Source organism: Ornithorhynchus anatinus, chromosome 14 (genome assembly GCF_004115215.2).
Source record: "Ornithorhynchus anatinus isolate Pmale09 chromosome 14, mOrnAna1.pri.v4, whole genome shotgun sequence".
NCBI lineage: Eukaryota > Metazoa > Chordata > Mammalia > Monotremata > Ornithorhynchidae > Ornithorhynchus > Ornithorhynchus anatinus.
The window spans coordinates 15,679,918-15,695,232 of record NC_041741.1 but is presented as its reverse complement, the minus strand read 5'-3'; the positions used below and the strand labels follow the sequence as shown (position 1 = coordinate 15,695,232).

Here is a 15,315-nt window from a genome sequence, read left to right as displayed (position 1 = left end):
TCCCCTCAGATTAATGTGCAGAACTACACTGAAATGTAAAATAATGCACAGATCTACTACATTAGAGGAAAATAAAAGGTTGGTATTGCCCTTCTATTCAGCTCCACATATTTCCACAACTATATCATCATATAAACCAAGCTCTAAAGCGAGGCTGACAACACATTTAATCCACAGAACAAGTCTAGATTTGCCTCTTCGTGGAGAGAATAAACTCATGCAGAATCTATCCAGCTACTGTCACTTGGATAATTTAGGTTGGGGGGAAATGAAAGGCCGGAAGAAAAAGAGGAGATTCTTTTTCTAAGTATCTGGATCCTCCCCTAATCCTTCACTTCCCTATCACAGCTGTGAAGGCTCGACCTCTGGGTGCTTTTCTAATTTCTGACAACCATTGTTGTTGTGGTGGAAACTAGTAGTAAAAAGCTAGGGCCATACCTACTACAATGCTGACATTCCTCTCCTCATAATCTTTGCCTGCTCTTTCCTAGAGGGCTGTGCCAAGGCAATTCACTAATTTCATTCATTCTATCATATTTATTGAGCACTTACTGTGTGCATAGCACTGTACTAAGCACTTGGAAAGTACAATTCGGCAACAGAGACAATGTAACAGTGGCCCCCAGAGACAAAGAGAAGCAGCATGGCCTAGTGGATAGAGCATGGGCCTGGGAGTCAGAAGGACCTGGGTTCTAATGGTGACTCCTCTACTTGCCTACGTGACCTTGGGCAAGTCACTTCACTTCCTCATTGCCTCACTTTCCTCATGTTCGAAATAGGGATTCAATATCTGTTCTCCATCCTACTTAAACTGTGAGCCCCATATGTGTCTTAGTACAGTGCCTGGCACATAGCAAGCACTTAACAAATACCATTAAAAATAAAATAAATTGCACTACTCCTTTCTCCCCTCAGAACCCCAAGTGTTGTTTTTAGCTAGATTGTAAACTCACTGAGAGCTGGGAATGTGTCTACCAACTTTGTTATACTATAGTCTTCCAATCGCTTAGGACAGAGCCCTACACACAGTAAGCACTCAATAGAGAGAATTATCACTAGATTTGTTGTATTTCTTATTAGAATGGGATCAGAGAGACCGATATGCCCAGTCTCTGGCCATGACTCAATTAGTACAACCCTCCATTTTTTGAGGATCTCCACTGGGTAAATTTCTGAACTTGGAAAACTGCAGAGAAACAAATCAGACACAATTCCTGACCCAAAGTATCTTATAATCTAAAGGGGAATTTAAATACACAGTTCTGCCAGGACATGATAGTTAAATTAGGGAATGTTCTTCCGGTAACATGATGTTATTAGAAATGGTTGTACCCATGCACGTGGTGTTGGACAGACAGTGAATACTACAATATGAGTTGTTCTTTTCACCGGGCTCTACATGAACACAACCCCTCCATAAGGCCTGGGGGTCAGGAGGACTGACTTCTACTCCCTGCTTTGCCACCTGTCTGCTGTGTACCCTAGGGCAAGTCAGTTGACTTCTCTGTACCCCGGTTTCCTCACCTATAAAATGGGGATTCCATATTTGATCTCCCTCCCCTTAGACTGTGAGTCCCATGTAGGACAAAGTTTAGCAGCACTGTGCTTGGGACACAGCAAACCCTTAACAAATACCACAGTTATTATTAACTGGACACACTTAACCATCAATCAATAAACAAGAGCATGAAATGGGTGTTTCTAAACCACTTCTCCAGTGAAGCAGAAAAAAAACCTTTCCCTCTAGTCCTAAAGTTACTAAAATCACGACGAACTTCACTGTTTTGTCTGGCCTGTATACAAAGGAACAAGAGGATTTATCACACCTTCTCTGTGGCATGATACATTTACCATATCTAAATATCCTCTGTGCCTCTGTGTGGAAGATTGAAATCTGGATCACAGTTTAGCTGGTTACTCTCTGTAAAATCAATCAACCACTGGGTATTTATTGAATGCTTACTGTGAACACAACACTGCACTACGCGCTTAGGAGAGCACAATAAAAAAGATAAGTAGTCAAAAACAGCTCTCAACACTCAAGTGCCTAAAGCATAAAAATTAATTAAAGGCCAAATATTTAGATGGCAGGGTGATCTCTATTGAAAACCACTGGATCTATCTTTATGATTTCAGACCTTGCCTTCCACTTCTCCCCATCTGCAGAACAAATATCACATCGCTAACTATTTTACTTCTTAGATCAGTTGTCAGGATTGCAAAGATCCTTGGGGTTTCTCAGAAGAAACTCATGCTTTGTATTATTATAACTATAAAGCACACTCAACTTAGAGTCTCCTCATTAAGCACGAGAACTAAGCAAGCGCTTCATTGCTGAAGACTGTGGTAAACTGGCATTACGTTAAATAAGTTCATTCAATTGTATTTATTGAGCATTTACTGTGTACTAAGCGCTTGGGAGAGTACAATATAACAATAAAGAGAAACATTCCCTGCCCAGGGCCGTCTTCAAGCAGTAAGAGGGACAGCTACGTACGGGCTCACTATCAAAGAGGGGTAGCCTCAAATTCTAAAAGAATTTTCTATTGAGAACTTGGAAGTACTACCATTTTGAGCTCTGCTAATTATAATGTTAAAATGCTTCATTGTTAATTTGTTTATACGAACATATTCCTGGCCTGAGTTTGGGTGGACTTGGGCAGATTTCTCCAAAATGTCCTGTACGACACTACGTCAGGCTGGAATGCAAACAGCAACACCTGCACTTCTCGGGACGGGTGGCGATTACTTGGGGAAGGAGCGTGGTGTTGCAGATAGAGCACGGGCCTGGGAGTCGGAAGGTCGTGGGATCTAATCCTGGCTCTGCCACGTGTCTGCTGTGTGGCCTTGGGTAAGTCACTTCGCTTCTCTGGGCCTCAGTTACCTCATCTGTAAAGTAGGGATTGAGACTGTGAGCCCCACGGGGGCGGGCAGGGACTGTGTCCAATTCCATTTGCTGGCATCCACCCAAGCGCTTAGTACAGTGCCTGTCACAAAGTAGGTGCTTAACAAATACCACAGTTATTTTCCACTTCAGAAGGGTCAAACGTCTAAATCTGGCTCTGCTCTCACAGCATTAACTAGGGACTCTGTCCACGTTCCCACCTTCACAGCTCACATCAAAAAGATCATGCCTCCTCCAGAAAGCCTTTCCTGACTAATCTCAACTCCCCAACCTATTTCCTCCAACACTGCATCTCTTATGCACTTGATTCTTTCCCCGCTGAGCAATAGGCGCCCACTCATGGCACTTATGTACATATCCTGGTATTCGACCGTTTCCCCACCTGTAATTCACGTTAATGTCAAACTCTGCTACACTGCAAACTCCTTGAGGACAAGGATCATGTCTACTTACTATTGTACTCTCTATAAGCACTTAGTCCAGTGCTCAGCACATAGCAAGGGCTCTACAAATACCAGTGATGGATTGATACAATGTCTGGCCTTATAGAATCTATCCATATACACCAACCTCCATCGACCTCATCATCAGATGATAAGGTAGAAGTACAGCAATGAAGTCACTGGGTTAGAAGGAAAGCTAAGGTCAGTCGGTCGTATTTATTGAGCTCTTACTGTGTGCAGAGCACTGTACTAAGCGTGTGGGTGTGTACACTACAACAACAGACATATTTCCCACCCACAATGACCTTATGGTCTAAAGAGGGAGAAGGTCAAGATTGCTTTCTCCACTGTTGTCCCGGGTCAAAGGGTGACACCTAACAGAAGACTTTTGGTGTAGAGTTACAACCAGTCCTCACTGGAAGAAATCCTGAAATTGTGTGTTTCTTGCCAGTGCAAACACTCACAAACCTCTAGATTGTAAGCTCGCTGTGGGGAGGGAATGTGCCGGCTATATCGTTCTACTGTATTCTCCCAGGAGCTTAGTACAGTGCTCTGCACATGATAAACGCTCCCTAAATATCATCGACTGATTTGCTACCTCATTTCAACTGTATGTAAGGGGAATTTGGGACTGGTTGCTTTTGCCATAATTTGGATCAGCTTCAAGTCAGTAATTTGGGGACAGTAAAAAAGGATTTAACCAACTGGCAATTGTTAGAAAGTTCTGCTAACTCCTAAATTCTGCTAACTTTTCTACCGCTCTTCTGCATCTCCCTGACTTGCTCTCTTTATTCATCTCCCCTCCCAGCCCCACAGCACTTTATGTACATATTTGTAATTTATTTATATTAATGTATTTCTCCCCCATTCTAGACTGTAAGCTTACTGCGGGCAGGGAATGTATCTGTTACATGCTATATTGAACCCTTCCAAGCACTTAGTACTGTGCTCTGCACACAGTATGTGCTCAATAAATACAATTGACTGACTCGGAAGTTCATTTCAAGTGAATGGAAGGGGAATTTGGGACTGGTTATTTTTGCCATAATTCAGATCAGCTTCAAGTCAGTAACTTGGGGTCATAGAGAAGGGTTTTATCCAACTGACAATTGCTTTTAGAAAGCTGTACTAACTCCTTAAGCAAGTTGCCGCTCTCCTCATTTTCTTCCCTTTCGCCCTCTCCTGTCCCACCAACCTCATCGGAATCAAAAGCTGGAGACAGGCCAGGCTTCCCACATGCCCCACAGTTGCAAAGTCTAACTATCAATCAGACAAACGGGCATCAGGGGACATGAGCTGTACTCACAGGTGAAACTGAGGCTCTACTCATAGAATCCCTGTCTTCAGGGTACTCGCTCTGGAAAGTCGATTTTGTTCTAAGAGTAAGATTTGCCCCATTCAAAAACCAGGTCAAAAAGGGACCTTATTAGCGCTTAGAAATCCTTTCCAAAAATAAACCTGCCCATGCAGACATGGCCAGGGAAATAATTCATCATCATTATCATTACCACCAACAACGGCTGATCAAAACTCTTAAAGTATCTGTTACAATCGAAACAAAAATGAGAACAAACACAACATTTTATTAAAGTGTTCATTAAAATGGTTTTTAAAAAACAGATAATTTCCTGAGCCAGGTAATACAATTATGCAGGTGAAAATACATTTGTTACATCTTAAATTTCCTTTACTCATCCAAAAATAAAATAATCAAAATCACATTTTAAAGTCAGCATGGTCAATTTAAGGTCAATTTACTTGCTATGAAGGGCTTTCATTTTGCAGCCATTGTTGAGAGTCTGCTTGATCAGGCCAATGTGATTGAGTTTAGGAAGTAAATTTTGCTTTTTAGAAGACTTCATTTGTGTGAATTAACTCCACATTATTGTATAGCTCTTCTAAACACCTCACCCTTATTATTTAAATCATTTTATAGATCCAATCTATTTTTTTAAATCGTAGTCTGAAATGAAAAATAATTGGAAAAATACCTGGTCATTTTAAACAAATTTCATGGGACTTGTAAATCATAAAGAAATGTCCCTTTTCTTCAAATAAAATAAAATCAATTAAAAATGTGTCAGAATTTTTTCTGTAATGTAAAAAAAATGTAATTTCAGTTTTAAATCGCTGCATTAAACAGGGAGCAGGAAAACTCTATGAAAAATTTGATAAAGAAGTCTTAGGAAGAGTCAGATTTATAATGAAAATTTTACAGGCATAACCATTAATATTAGTGCTTCCACACTGTCTTTGCACTCTTAAAGATTGCCACTAAGAAACATTAATTAATTACATTATACCTAATAAATATCTGGTGCAACAATCTAAGAAATGCAATGCATACTTTATGAGAAAGCATAGGCAAACTAATGAGCAATTAATATAACTACATGATATACTAATAATGTAGAAAATCCAAAACTCCAAACAGAATTTTCTAGTAGCATTTAGTTCTCGGTTTCTAAAATCACTCTCAGAGGGTAGGTTGGTTTTTTTTTCCAACATCTTTACTAAAATAGCTAATTAATTTTGTTAATTTCCCATTCATATACCCTACACTTGCCTTGCCAGAGAGGTAGTGTAACTCCGAATGGGTTAATGGGTGCTAAATTCTTAGGAAGAATTAGGGTTCAAGTAGTTCTCATAAAATTTACACCATATGCCCAATATCCTGTTGTATTGAAGTATTACAATTTAACCTGGAAATATATTCATTTGCCAGCAAATATTTAAAGAAAATCAAAGCAGTAATCATACGTTGCTCTGCAATTTCTAAACATCAGTTAAAGCTATTGTATAACAGCTATTGAAAAGGCTTATAAAATGAAAAGTTATCCCTGACTTCTTTAGGTTTTCTGCATCATACCTTTCAATTATCAATAGTTTACAAGTGATTCACCTCCCCTTTATAAAACACTTCAATTTCACACAGAGAGGTATGACGGCAAGCAGTATAATGAACATTTAAAGTGTTAAAAAATCATTTTAAAATAAATGAGAGCCCACAACTTAGGACACAACAAAGTACAAGTGAAATTTTCTTTAAAACGTGGGTGGTCTGCTACAGAAAATAGGCATATAAGAAACTGTATCATTATGGTTTTATTTCATATATGTGACAGAACTTATTCCTTTACTTTATCCTCAAAGGAGGGGCATTATTGCACTCCAAAAGTCATATAGAAGACAATTAAAATGTTGGCCCTAATGTAATTCACATAAAGAATAGAATGGCCCTACGATGCCTAGGAAATTGTAGAAATTTTAGAAATTGGAAATTTTTGCACTTCAAGATGAGAGTTTAACATTTGCTAAATCGTTGCTCTTTATCACTGCTTATTCCTTTGACTGGATTTTTGAAACATTTTTTATTAAGTTGTCATGGAGTAGCTAAGTGTTAATGATGACTAAGGTCATTCTGGTCCTATCGGTGAAAGAGCATAAGACTAGTGCCATCTTCTGGATAAACTGCTCACTTACTCTTTTGGATATTATTAGTTTGATGGAGTTTCGGGGAATTCAGATGAGGCTTTCCTTCCTTTAAAAATTGTACTTACTCGTTCAAAAATAATCAAATGGCCCCCAAAGCACAACCCAAGAGATAGTAGTGTAGTAGTGAAAGTGAAAAGATTCCCAAATTGGGGGGGAGGGTGGGAATGTGAGGTAACACAAACGATCAAAGAGTAAAGTGACAGGAATGTGATTAGACACAAAGGACTGGAATTCAGAAATGTGGGAATCGATTCTTAATTTTGCCCAGAGCGTGGTCTCCCGCAAGTCATTTAAACTTCATCTCCTCCTCTCGCTTGTTCCTTCTGCAAAACAGTTTAACCTCGTGTTCTCGCCACCCAGTGACATTCACGCAATATTAGTATTTCCAAAGTGTGTGTCAAACTGTGATCGATTCACATCACTTGGAACTGAATCTTCATTAGTTTAGTTTTGTTAGAGATGGAAAGATTGAGGCATAGAGAAAAATGACCGCCATTTCCGCTACAGTGTAGTAATTGTGTTCTTGAAATACTTGCGTCTGGGGGCAAATTGTGCCAGAGTGACTGGTGATTCAGTGGAAATTAATGGATTAGGGAATAGGGGGAGGTCAAAGATATCGACATCATTGCCATTTTTCAATGTGAATTCCTGTTATCGGGATGGCCATCTCTATTAGACGGCTTTACAACCTGTCAGTCACTGTCACTTTACTATCTTATAACTATAAAAGTGGCCCCAAACTCCCCTTCTAGACTGGAAGTTCTTTATGGGCAGGGAAGGTGTCTGCTAATTCTGTCGGATTATGCTCTCTCAAGCACTTAGTACCGTGCTATGCACACGGTAAATGTTTGATAAATACCACTGATTGATGGATTGGACAAAGCAAAAAAATGCAAAGTGCTGAGCATCCCTTCACCGTAAGGCCCAGGCACAGGCTGGGATGCATTTTTGCTTGTTGGTTTTTTTTTATATATTTGCTAAGCACTTACTATGGGTCGGGCACTATACCAATTGCTAGGGTGGATATGTGTTAATCAGATTGGTCACAGTCCTTGTTGTGCATGGGGCTAACAGTCTGAATTCCCATTTTACTGATGTGATAACTGAAACGTAGAGGAGAAACTTTGCCCAAGGTCTCACAGCAGACAAGTAGTGGAGTCAGGATTAGAACCCAGGTCTTCAGATTCCCAGGCCGGTGCTCCCTCAATTCGACTGAGGCCCCAAGCACCTGCCTAACTGATTCATTCTACATCAGAACTATTTGTGCCCCAACTTGTGACTCCGCCTTGTTTGTTCTCTGCCAAGTGCTTAATACAGTGCTCTGTACATAGTAAGCGCTCAATAAATACCATTGATTATATTCTTAACTGTGGAAAGGACACACTCTGATTCTTACAACCGTCCTGTCCGAAACAGGTCATGGAAGTAGGTGTTCTTGACAGCACTGAAAGTAAAGCTGGAACTGAAAAAACATCCGGCACAGTTGTTCCAGGGTGACAAAGGGTGGAACAACTTTCCACCCCCCCAAAACTTTATTCACCCACCCTGCCTGCAGGCAGCAGAGCCAAGTGCCTCTGAAGTTGGTGTTCCAGCTAGAAATGTTTTTTGGGTTGGTTTTTTTTTGTTGTTCTTTTTTTAAAAAAAAACGTTCAGCACTGGTTAAAGCAGAAATGACTGTTCATTACTTATTCAAGATAAAAAGCATGTCAGACACAGTGGAAGAGTCAGAACCCAAGAATTCTTGACTCTCAGCCCTGTGGGTAAATGCACTAGGCCATGTGTGGAAGGTGCATAAGAGGGAGTCTGGATTCCATACTGATCTTCATATTGAACTAATCTGGGGACCCGATCGAATGAAAGGAGGCTGTGGCAGGCAGAAGGGAGAGGAACTGGAAAGGAAGTGTACTAGTCTTGGAGGAGGCCAGGGAAAAGTAGGTCCCAGAGATCTGATCCAAAAGGTTTTGAGGGAAGAGAACCAGAAACCCAGCAAATGAGAAGCCCAGCTATCGCATTTATCAGAGACCTGTATCTTCATGCTATTCCTCCCTTTAAGCTCCTTGTGGCCAGCTTTTCTGTTAATAATAATAATTGCGGTACTTGTTGAGCACTTACTATGTGTCAAATACTGTACTAAGCGCTGGGGTAGATACAAGATCATCAGGCCCCACAGGGGGCTCACAGTCTAAGTAGGAGGGAGAATAGACATTGAATCGCCACTGTGCAAATGAGGGAACTGAGGCACAAAAAAGTTAAGTGACTTGCCTAAAGTCACCCAGCAGGTTAAGTGGAGGAGTAGGGATTAGACCCAGGACCTCTGACTGCCAGGCCCAAACTCTATTCACTAGGCCACAATGCTTTTTTTATGATTTTTGTTAAGTGCTTATTTATGTGCCATGTACTGTACTAAATGCTGAGGTAGATACACGCTAATACAGCCCATGTCGCACATATTAATCCCCATTTTACCACTGCAGTAACTGAGGCACAGAGAAGCTAAGTGACTTGCCCGAGATCACACAGTTGACATGTGTCACAGCCAGGATTAGAACCCCATCTTTTCTTACTCCTCCAGGGACAGTGGCAAGATGAATATTGACTGGTCAGAAACTTCTGATACTTTTGCATGAGTTTCTGATGACTGACCACCATTTTTGCTAAGTGAATAGTTAAATGGAATCCCTATAATCATTATTATTTATTTAGTAACTGTCATTCAGAAAATGCTAACACTATTTGAGAATCATACTAACGGTGGGAAAGTGGAAAAGCCTCATACCCTTTGAATGACATGACCCATACATTTATCTTCAACTTTCAAATCACTTTACTTGCTGTATCAAATGGATTTTGCTTACTAGATCAAATGGATCACTTTACATTCAACTAATTCTTTCATGTAGGGAACTCATTAGTTGTAGAAGGGCAATATTCAAGGTACTGTAAGCTGCACGTTCAGGAGAGGAATTACACTGTCTTTGTGCATCTCCAATGTCCACTCAATCAATAGTATTTATTGAGCACTTACTATGGCAGAGCACTGTACTAAGCGCTTGGAATGTACAAATCGGTTACAGAGACAGTCCCTGCCCTTTGACGGGCTTACAGTTCAGGAACCTCTTTGTGGGCAGGAAACATGTCCACCAACTCTGTTGTACTGCACTCTCACAAGCGCTTAGTACAGTGCTCTGCACCCAGTAAGTGCTCAATTTAATACGACTGACTGATAGACTGATGGTAAGATGTGACCAAATTCATTATTCACTTCTATCTCGTGGGCCTCTCTCCAAATGTGAATCAGTGGGTTGAATTTATTGAGCACTTATTGTGTGCAGAGCACTGTAGTAAGCCTTTGGGAGAGTACAACAATTAACAGTCACATTCTCTTCCCACAACGACCTTTCAGTCTAGAGGGGGAGACAGACATTACTATAAATAAAGAAATAACAGATGTGCATATAAGTGCTGTGGGGATGGTTCACTTTAGCTCACGTCTAAGGGAGTCCTTTAGACTCCTCTAAGGGAGGCCAGTTGAAAAGGAAAAGAGAGGTTAATGTAAAGTAAAACATGCCATATTATAACTAGAGGTACTGATTAGGCAAATCCCCAAATAGTATGTCTATCATGAGGGACTTCTGAAGCCACAAATTGTTGCAAATGATTCTTCTGTGATAGTCAAAAAATTTTAAACATTTATCAATATAGTGCTCCCCAATACCCTCCCAAGAATTGCTGCAGCTGTGACTCAGAGATAAGAATGCCCTCCCTTCACTTGCCAAAGCCACTTCCTCTTCCAGATTTTTATGCAGGTTCCCTAGATATTATTAGCCTGTCCTGTTTTTGCTTAGTTTAACATTTGATGAGAGTTTAACTTAAAGTGGATGCAGACGATAAAAATTCAGAGGAGTGTTTATCACAGGAAAGGAAGAAGCCATTCTGAATAGGAAAAAAAAAACTTGTCCTAATTACCAAAAAAAAGACCCCAAACAAGTTTAATGTGATGAATCCCAGATTACTCCCCTCTCCTCTTCCCACTTGCGGAGACAGAACAAGTGGCAAGTCTTTTATTTTACTTACAGAATTTGGCTCTTTCTGAGAAAATGTTTTGCTTGTTATAAAAAATAACTGTTCCTTCAGGTTTATCATAAAACCGAAGTTAACCAGGACATTATATCAAATATCTGACCAAGAGGAGAACAAGCACAAATATCTTACTGCCTTAGAACGTATAACAGAAGAAAAGGATTTTGGCTTCTGCATCTGTTTCAAAAGGAAGAATTACTCTAATGACACTTCCTTAGTAATTGGTAATTGAATAATTTGAGAATTATTCCTGAAATATTGATGGTGCAGATCTGTTTTTATTAAATTTAAAAAAGGAAGCTTTAAGTCAAAAAGCAGTCTTGTAAATCTTGGGAAAATTTTATTGTCCCTGGGGCTTGAGATTGGGGTCAGTGGAATATATAAGAGCAAACAAAAGGTCAAACTGACACAATGGACCCTATTCTTATAAATAATGTGCACTTGTAATTCCTATTAAGGTTAATGGGAGTTATACATGCATACGGAGAGACAGAGTAGACCTGCATGTCACAAAACTGGAAGTCTTGGTTGTGTAATGCAAATAAAATGCAATTAATTTTAGAAAACTGTTGACCTTTGTCTCATCTCATGATTACGAAGTTCATCCCGACTAATGGATGTGAATCTGAAAATACCAAATAATCCCCATTTTGACCCCCAAAACACTGCAGTTCATATTCCGGCATTTTTATACCGGTTATTTCACCAGTTTCAACATCGGAATGATCTCAACCGCAAATATCCCTAAGCTCACACTTGGCCTGAACGACTAATCTGAATGTAAAATGTATACGATTCCACATTAGTCTTGGTCATTTTAAAACAATTTTCATATAAAATCTAACATTATTCCCCGAGGGACTTTATTAATGCCATGCCTAAACTGGCTAAATGCTGTGAGATTAAGGACTCGTCCTCAGGCTTTTATGCTACCTATGTTGCCTCTATACAAGATTAGGCAAAAGCATTAGTTGTGTCTATTGAAGATTTTCTGCACAGCATCTAATGGGATCTCAGGATCACAGAAGAGTACATAAATATTATTTGGAAATGATATTCGCCATTAGAGTAATGTCAATACTGCAATAAAAGTGACATGTCCAAGGATTTTTAGACTTTTCATTTTTTACCCAACAGCTCAACATTGCTCATAACTATGGAAAGTTTGAGTGTGAGGACTTTGGTTTAATCTGATAAACCACATGTTCTGCATTGATGCTCTGAAGGCATGGAGGCCATCTTTCCACTGTAACTGCAACGCACAATGTCCCCTTTCGAATCCTCAAGTTCGCTATTTAAATTTGCTTCTAAACTAGAAATAATCAACAAAACAAATGGCCAAGGGTTTGTTCCTGAAACTGACAGCAATTTAGTCAATGAAGAGACTCGAATTCTCGACTTTAAATGACACAAAGGAGTTCCTGTCCGGAACTCTGTAAGGCACTTAGCCACACTGCCATTTTTTCACAGGGAACTAACAGGGTATAGGAAGGAACGAGAAGATAACCATCAAATAAGTATCAGTGATGACTGTACCCTGAGTAAGTAAACTGACCAGGATTGACCAAGGGTTTATAAGAACTGTGGAAATGAACGTAACTCAGAGCAAAGTGGTGATTTATAACCAATTTCCGGCTTCAAGGGGGAGCGTGAGTGAGCAAAGACTAAATTTAGCAGAATGTAAGAGACTCTCATTTCCTGTAGCAGAAACACCCAGACCTACAAGGCTTTTAGTACATATGACACTGCAAACAGCACCCATTCAACCTGAGGGCAGCCCACAGGCTTGCAAGGACCCTGGCTGGCTCTTTGTCACCAAATGCAGTAGGTTGAATGCAGACATCACTGTAATATCTTCACCAACAAAACGAGAGGCAAAGGACAGGGGCGAGAGCTGAGTAGGGGGAAAAAAAGATGAAAACAAATTAAATCATTAAAGGTTAAGACATATTTATAGCAAAAAATAGATGGATGTAATTTTATCTGGAACTGAACACACAGTACCAAGACAGGCCGGATACCTATGTTTCACTTGATTGGACTCCAATATTTTGCTTTCAGCTTTGGGGTTTATTTTTTCAGGCCTGGCAAACACACTGTCACAGCAGATTACAGATATAATTTACCTATTAAATAGGGAGCACAACTTACCAAAAAAAAAAAAAATCAGGAAGGCAACACAATTCTTACCAAAAAATGAATTTAGAGTTATAGCCTCCTATTTGGGCTCTACTGAAGTAATGGTGAGAACAAGAGATCACTTGGGTCAAACTTGGGTTTCTTTATTTTCTCGACGGGATCATATTACCTACTGGTGGCCGAATTTGCCTTTGAGAGGGAAAAAGTAGCACTGTTGTCACCTGCTGGTTCAACATTCCCTGTACAGTATTAATTCTAGCAAATAACGTTCCTCATCCCCCATAAGCGAGGACAGTTCAACACAATGTGAATTGCCTCATCATCTTAATGGCCAAAACCTCAAGAAAAGGGTGAGTGAGGTACAGCAGTGCACCCTATTTCAAGACTTTATTGCAGTAACTGACCTTAAATGATTAAATGTAAAATTCTGTGTGGGGTCAATTTTCCCAAGCTTTATTTAAAGCAAGCAGGACGGAGGGAGAGAGAGGAAGAGAGAGATCAATCCCCAAAGTCCACAAACGTCCCACAATTTAGATATCTTTCCATTTCTTAAACCCAAAAAAGGACCGTTCTTTAAGGGGGCCAGAGACATTAGGGGCAAAGATATAAGAAACAGTAATATATTTTGCCCAATCACCCCGGAGTGTATTTGACAGAAATCTGCTTGTATTAACATGCCTCAACTCTGACTTCTCCAAACTAAACTCGCTACAAAACCAAAACATTTTTGTGTTACGACATGGGAGGAGGGGGAGGTAAGGATCTCAATGCACAGCCCGAAGGAGCCATTAAACATAAACAAACATGTCATTTTCACGAGTGACTGCAGAACTGCATTAAAAAAAAAAAAGGAACATTCCCTTGCAGCAGACTACTGTCTAATAAAAGATCAAAGGTCTATACCTACAAATGCTCCAAATAAAAATTTATTTTTTTTTTCAGCGTGACCTTCACTGGGAGGAATAAAGTGTGCGGTGAAACGTAATTACCTAGCAAAACTGCAGTCTTATTGTGCTCCCGCGGTCGATCATAAAACGTCTTCCTATTCCGTTACATCAGCTGCAGTACCAGGCAGACTGCACCCCTACCAATCACCGCAGCCATCTGGCTTGTGTCAAAGCCTGTGAGTCAGGCGGGATACAGTGCAACAGGAAACAAGGCAGTGATGTCACTGTGCAGGTCAGGCGAACAACAAAGATGTATTCTACAATTAGAAAGCTGGCTGACTCAAGTGCAGGGGGGTTTGGGGGAGGCCTCAGGCCTGCCAGGTCCCCTGATTTATGGTGAAGGCAATCCGTAGTTTTACCCAAATAGGAGGGCTCCATCTAGTGGGAAAATCATTCTGCCCAGATTGAAATGTCATGGAAAAAATAAATCCTAGAGAGAAAAATGCCCATCTCTGCTATGAAAAACTTAGAGGATAATGATAATAATAATCATGGCATTTGTTAAGCGCTTATTATGTGCCAAGTTCTAAAGCAACTGAAGAATTTTAGAGTAAAGGTTGTAAAAAGTCTAAGCACCACCACTGCCTGACGCCTCTGCCCCAGAGCCTCTCCAGGGGGGAGGGGAGCAGCGTAGCCCAGTGGTTAGTGGCTACAGCATGGGCCTGGGAGTCAGAAGGACCTGGGTTCTAATCCCGGCTCTGCCACTTGTCTGCTCTTGCCCAATTGTACATTCCAAGTGCTTAGGATAGTGCTCTGCACATAGAGCTCAATAAATACTACTGAATGCTGTGTGACCTTGGGTAAGTCACTTCACTTCTCTGGCCCCATTACCTCATCTGGAAAATAGGGATTCAGACAGTGAACCCCACATGGGACATGAACCGCATCCAACCTAATCCACTTGCATCTACCCCAACATTAAGTACAGTGCTGGCAAATAGTAAGCACTTATATACCACTGAAAAACCTTCTCGATGGCACCGTGTCATGCAGGTCTATTCTCAGCAACTGACTCCCAGTTTTTAGCAGGGATGGAACATTGAGGTTTTGTTTTACAGTGCCCTGTGCTCAACAGTACACAATTAATCAATCATATTTACCGAGCACTTACTGTGTGCAGAGGACTGTACTAAGCACTTGGGAGAGTATAACAATAAACAGACACAATCCCTGCCCACAACAAACTTAAGTGCTGTGGGGCTGAGAGTGGGGTGAAAAAAAAGTTCAAAAGGTGACAGAGAAGGGAGAGGGAGTTGGGCAAATAAGAGCTTAGTCGGGGAAGGTCTAATTGAAGGAGATGTGGCTT

General features: G+C 40.5%; 1 protein-coding gene across 4 annotated transcripts in view; it reads right to left on the bottom strand.

Annotated features, from left to right (window-relative positions):
• The window catches only part of MSRB3 (methionine sulfoxide reductase B3), a 114,075-nt gene that overhangs the window by 86,156 nt on the left and 12,604 nt on the right, over positions 1-15,315 (bottom strand). The window contains exons 1-2 of one of the 4 annotated variants that reach the window (XM_029079156.2): positions 14,052-14,165; positions 12,691-12,817 (exon numbers count right to left, since the gene is read on the bottom strand). The exons of 1 other annotated variant lie outside the window; for it this stretch is intronic. In XM_029079156.2, the coding sequence (XP_028934989.1) occupies positions 12,691-12,766 (76 nt within the window). In that variant the 5' untranslated portion in view covers positions 12,767-12,817; positions 14,052-14,165. Of the gene's footprint in view, positions 1-12,681; positions 12,818-14,051; positions 14,166-15,315 lie in introns of those variants that run through there. 2 more of the 4 variants (XM_029079155.1, XM_007666283.3) reach the window with 2 other exon arrangements.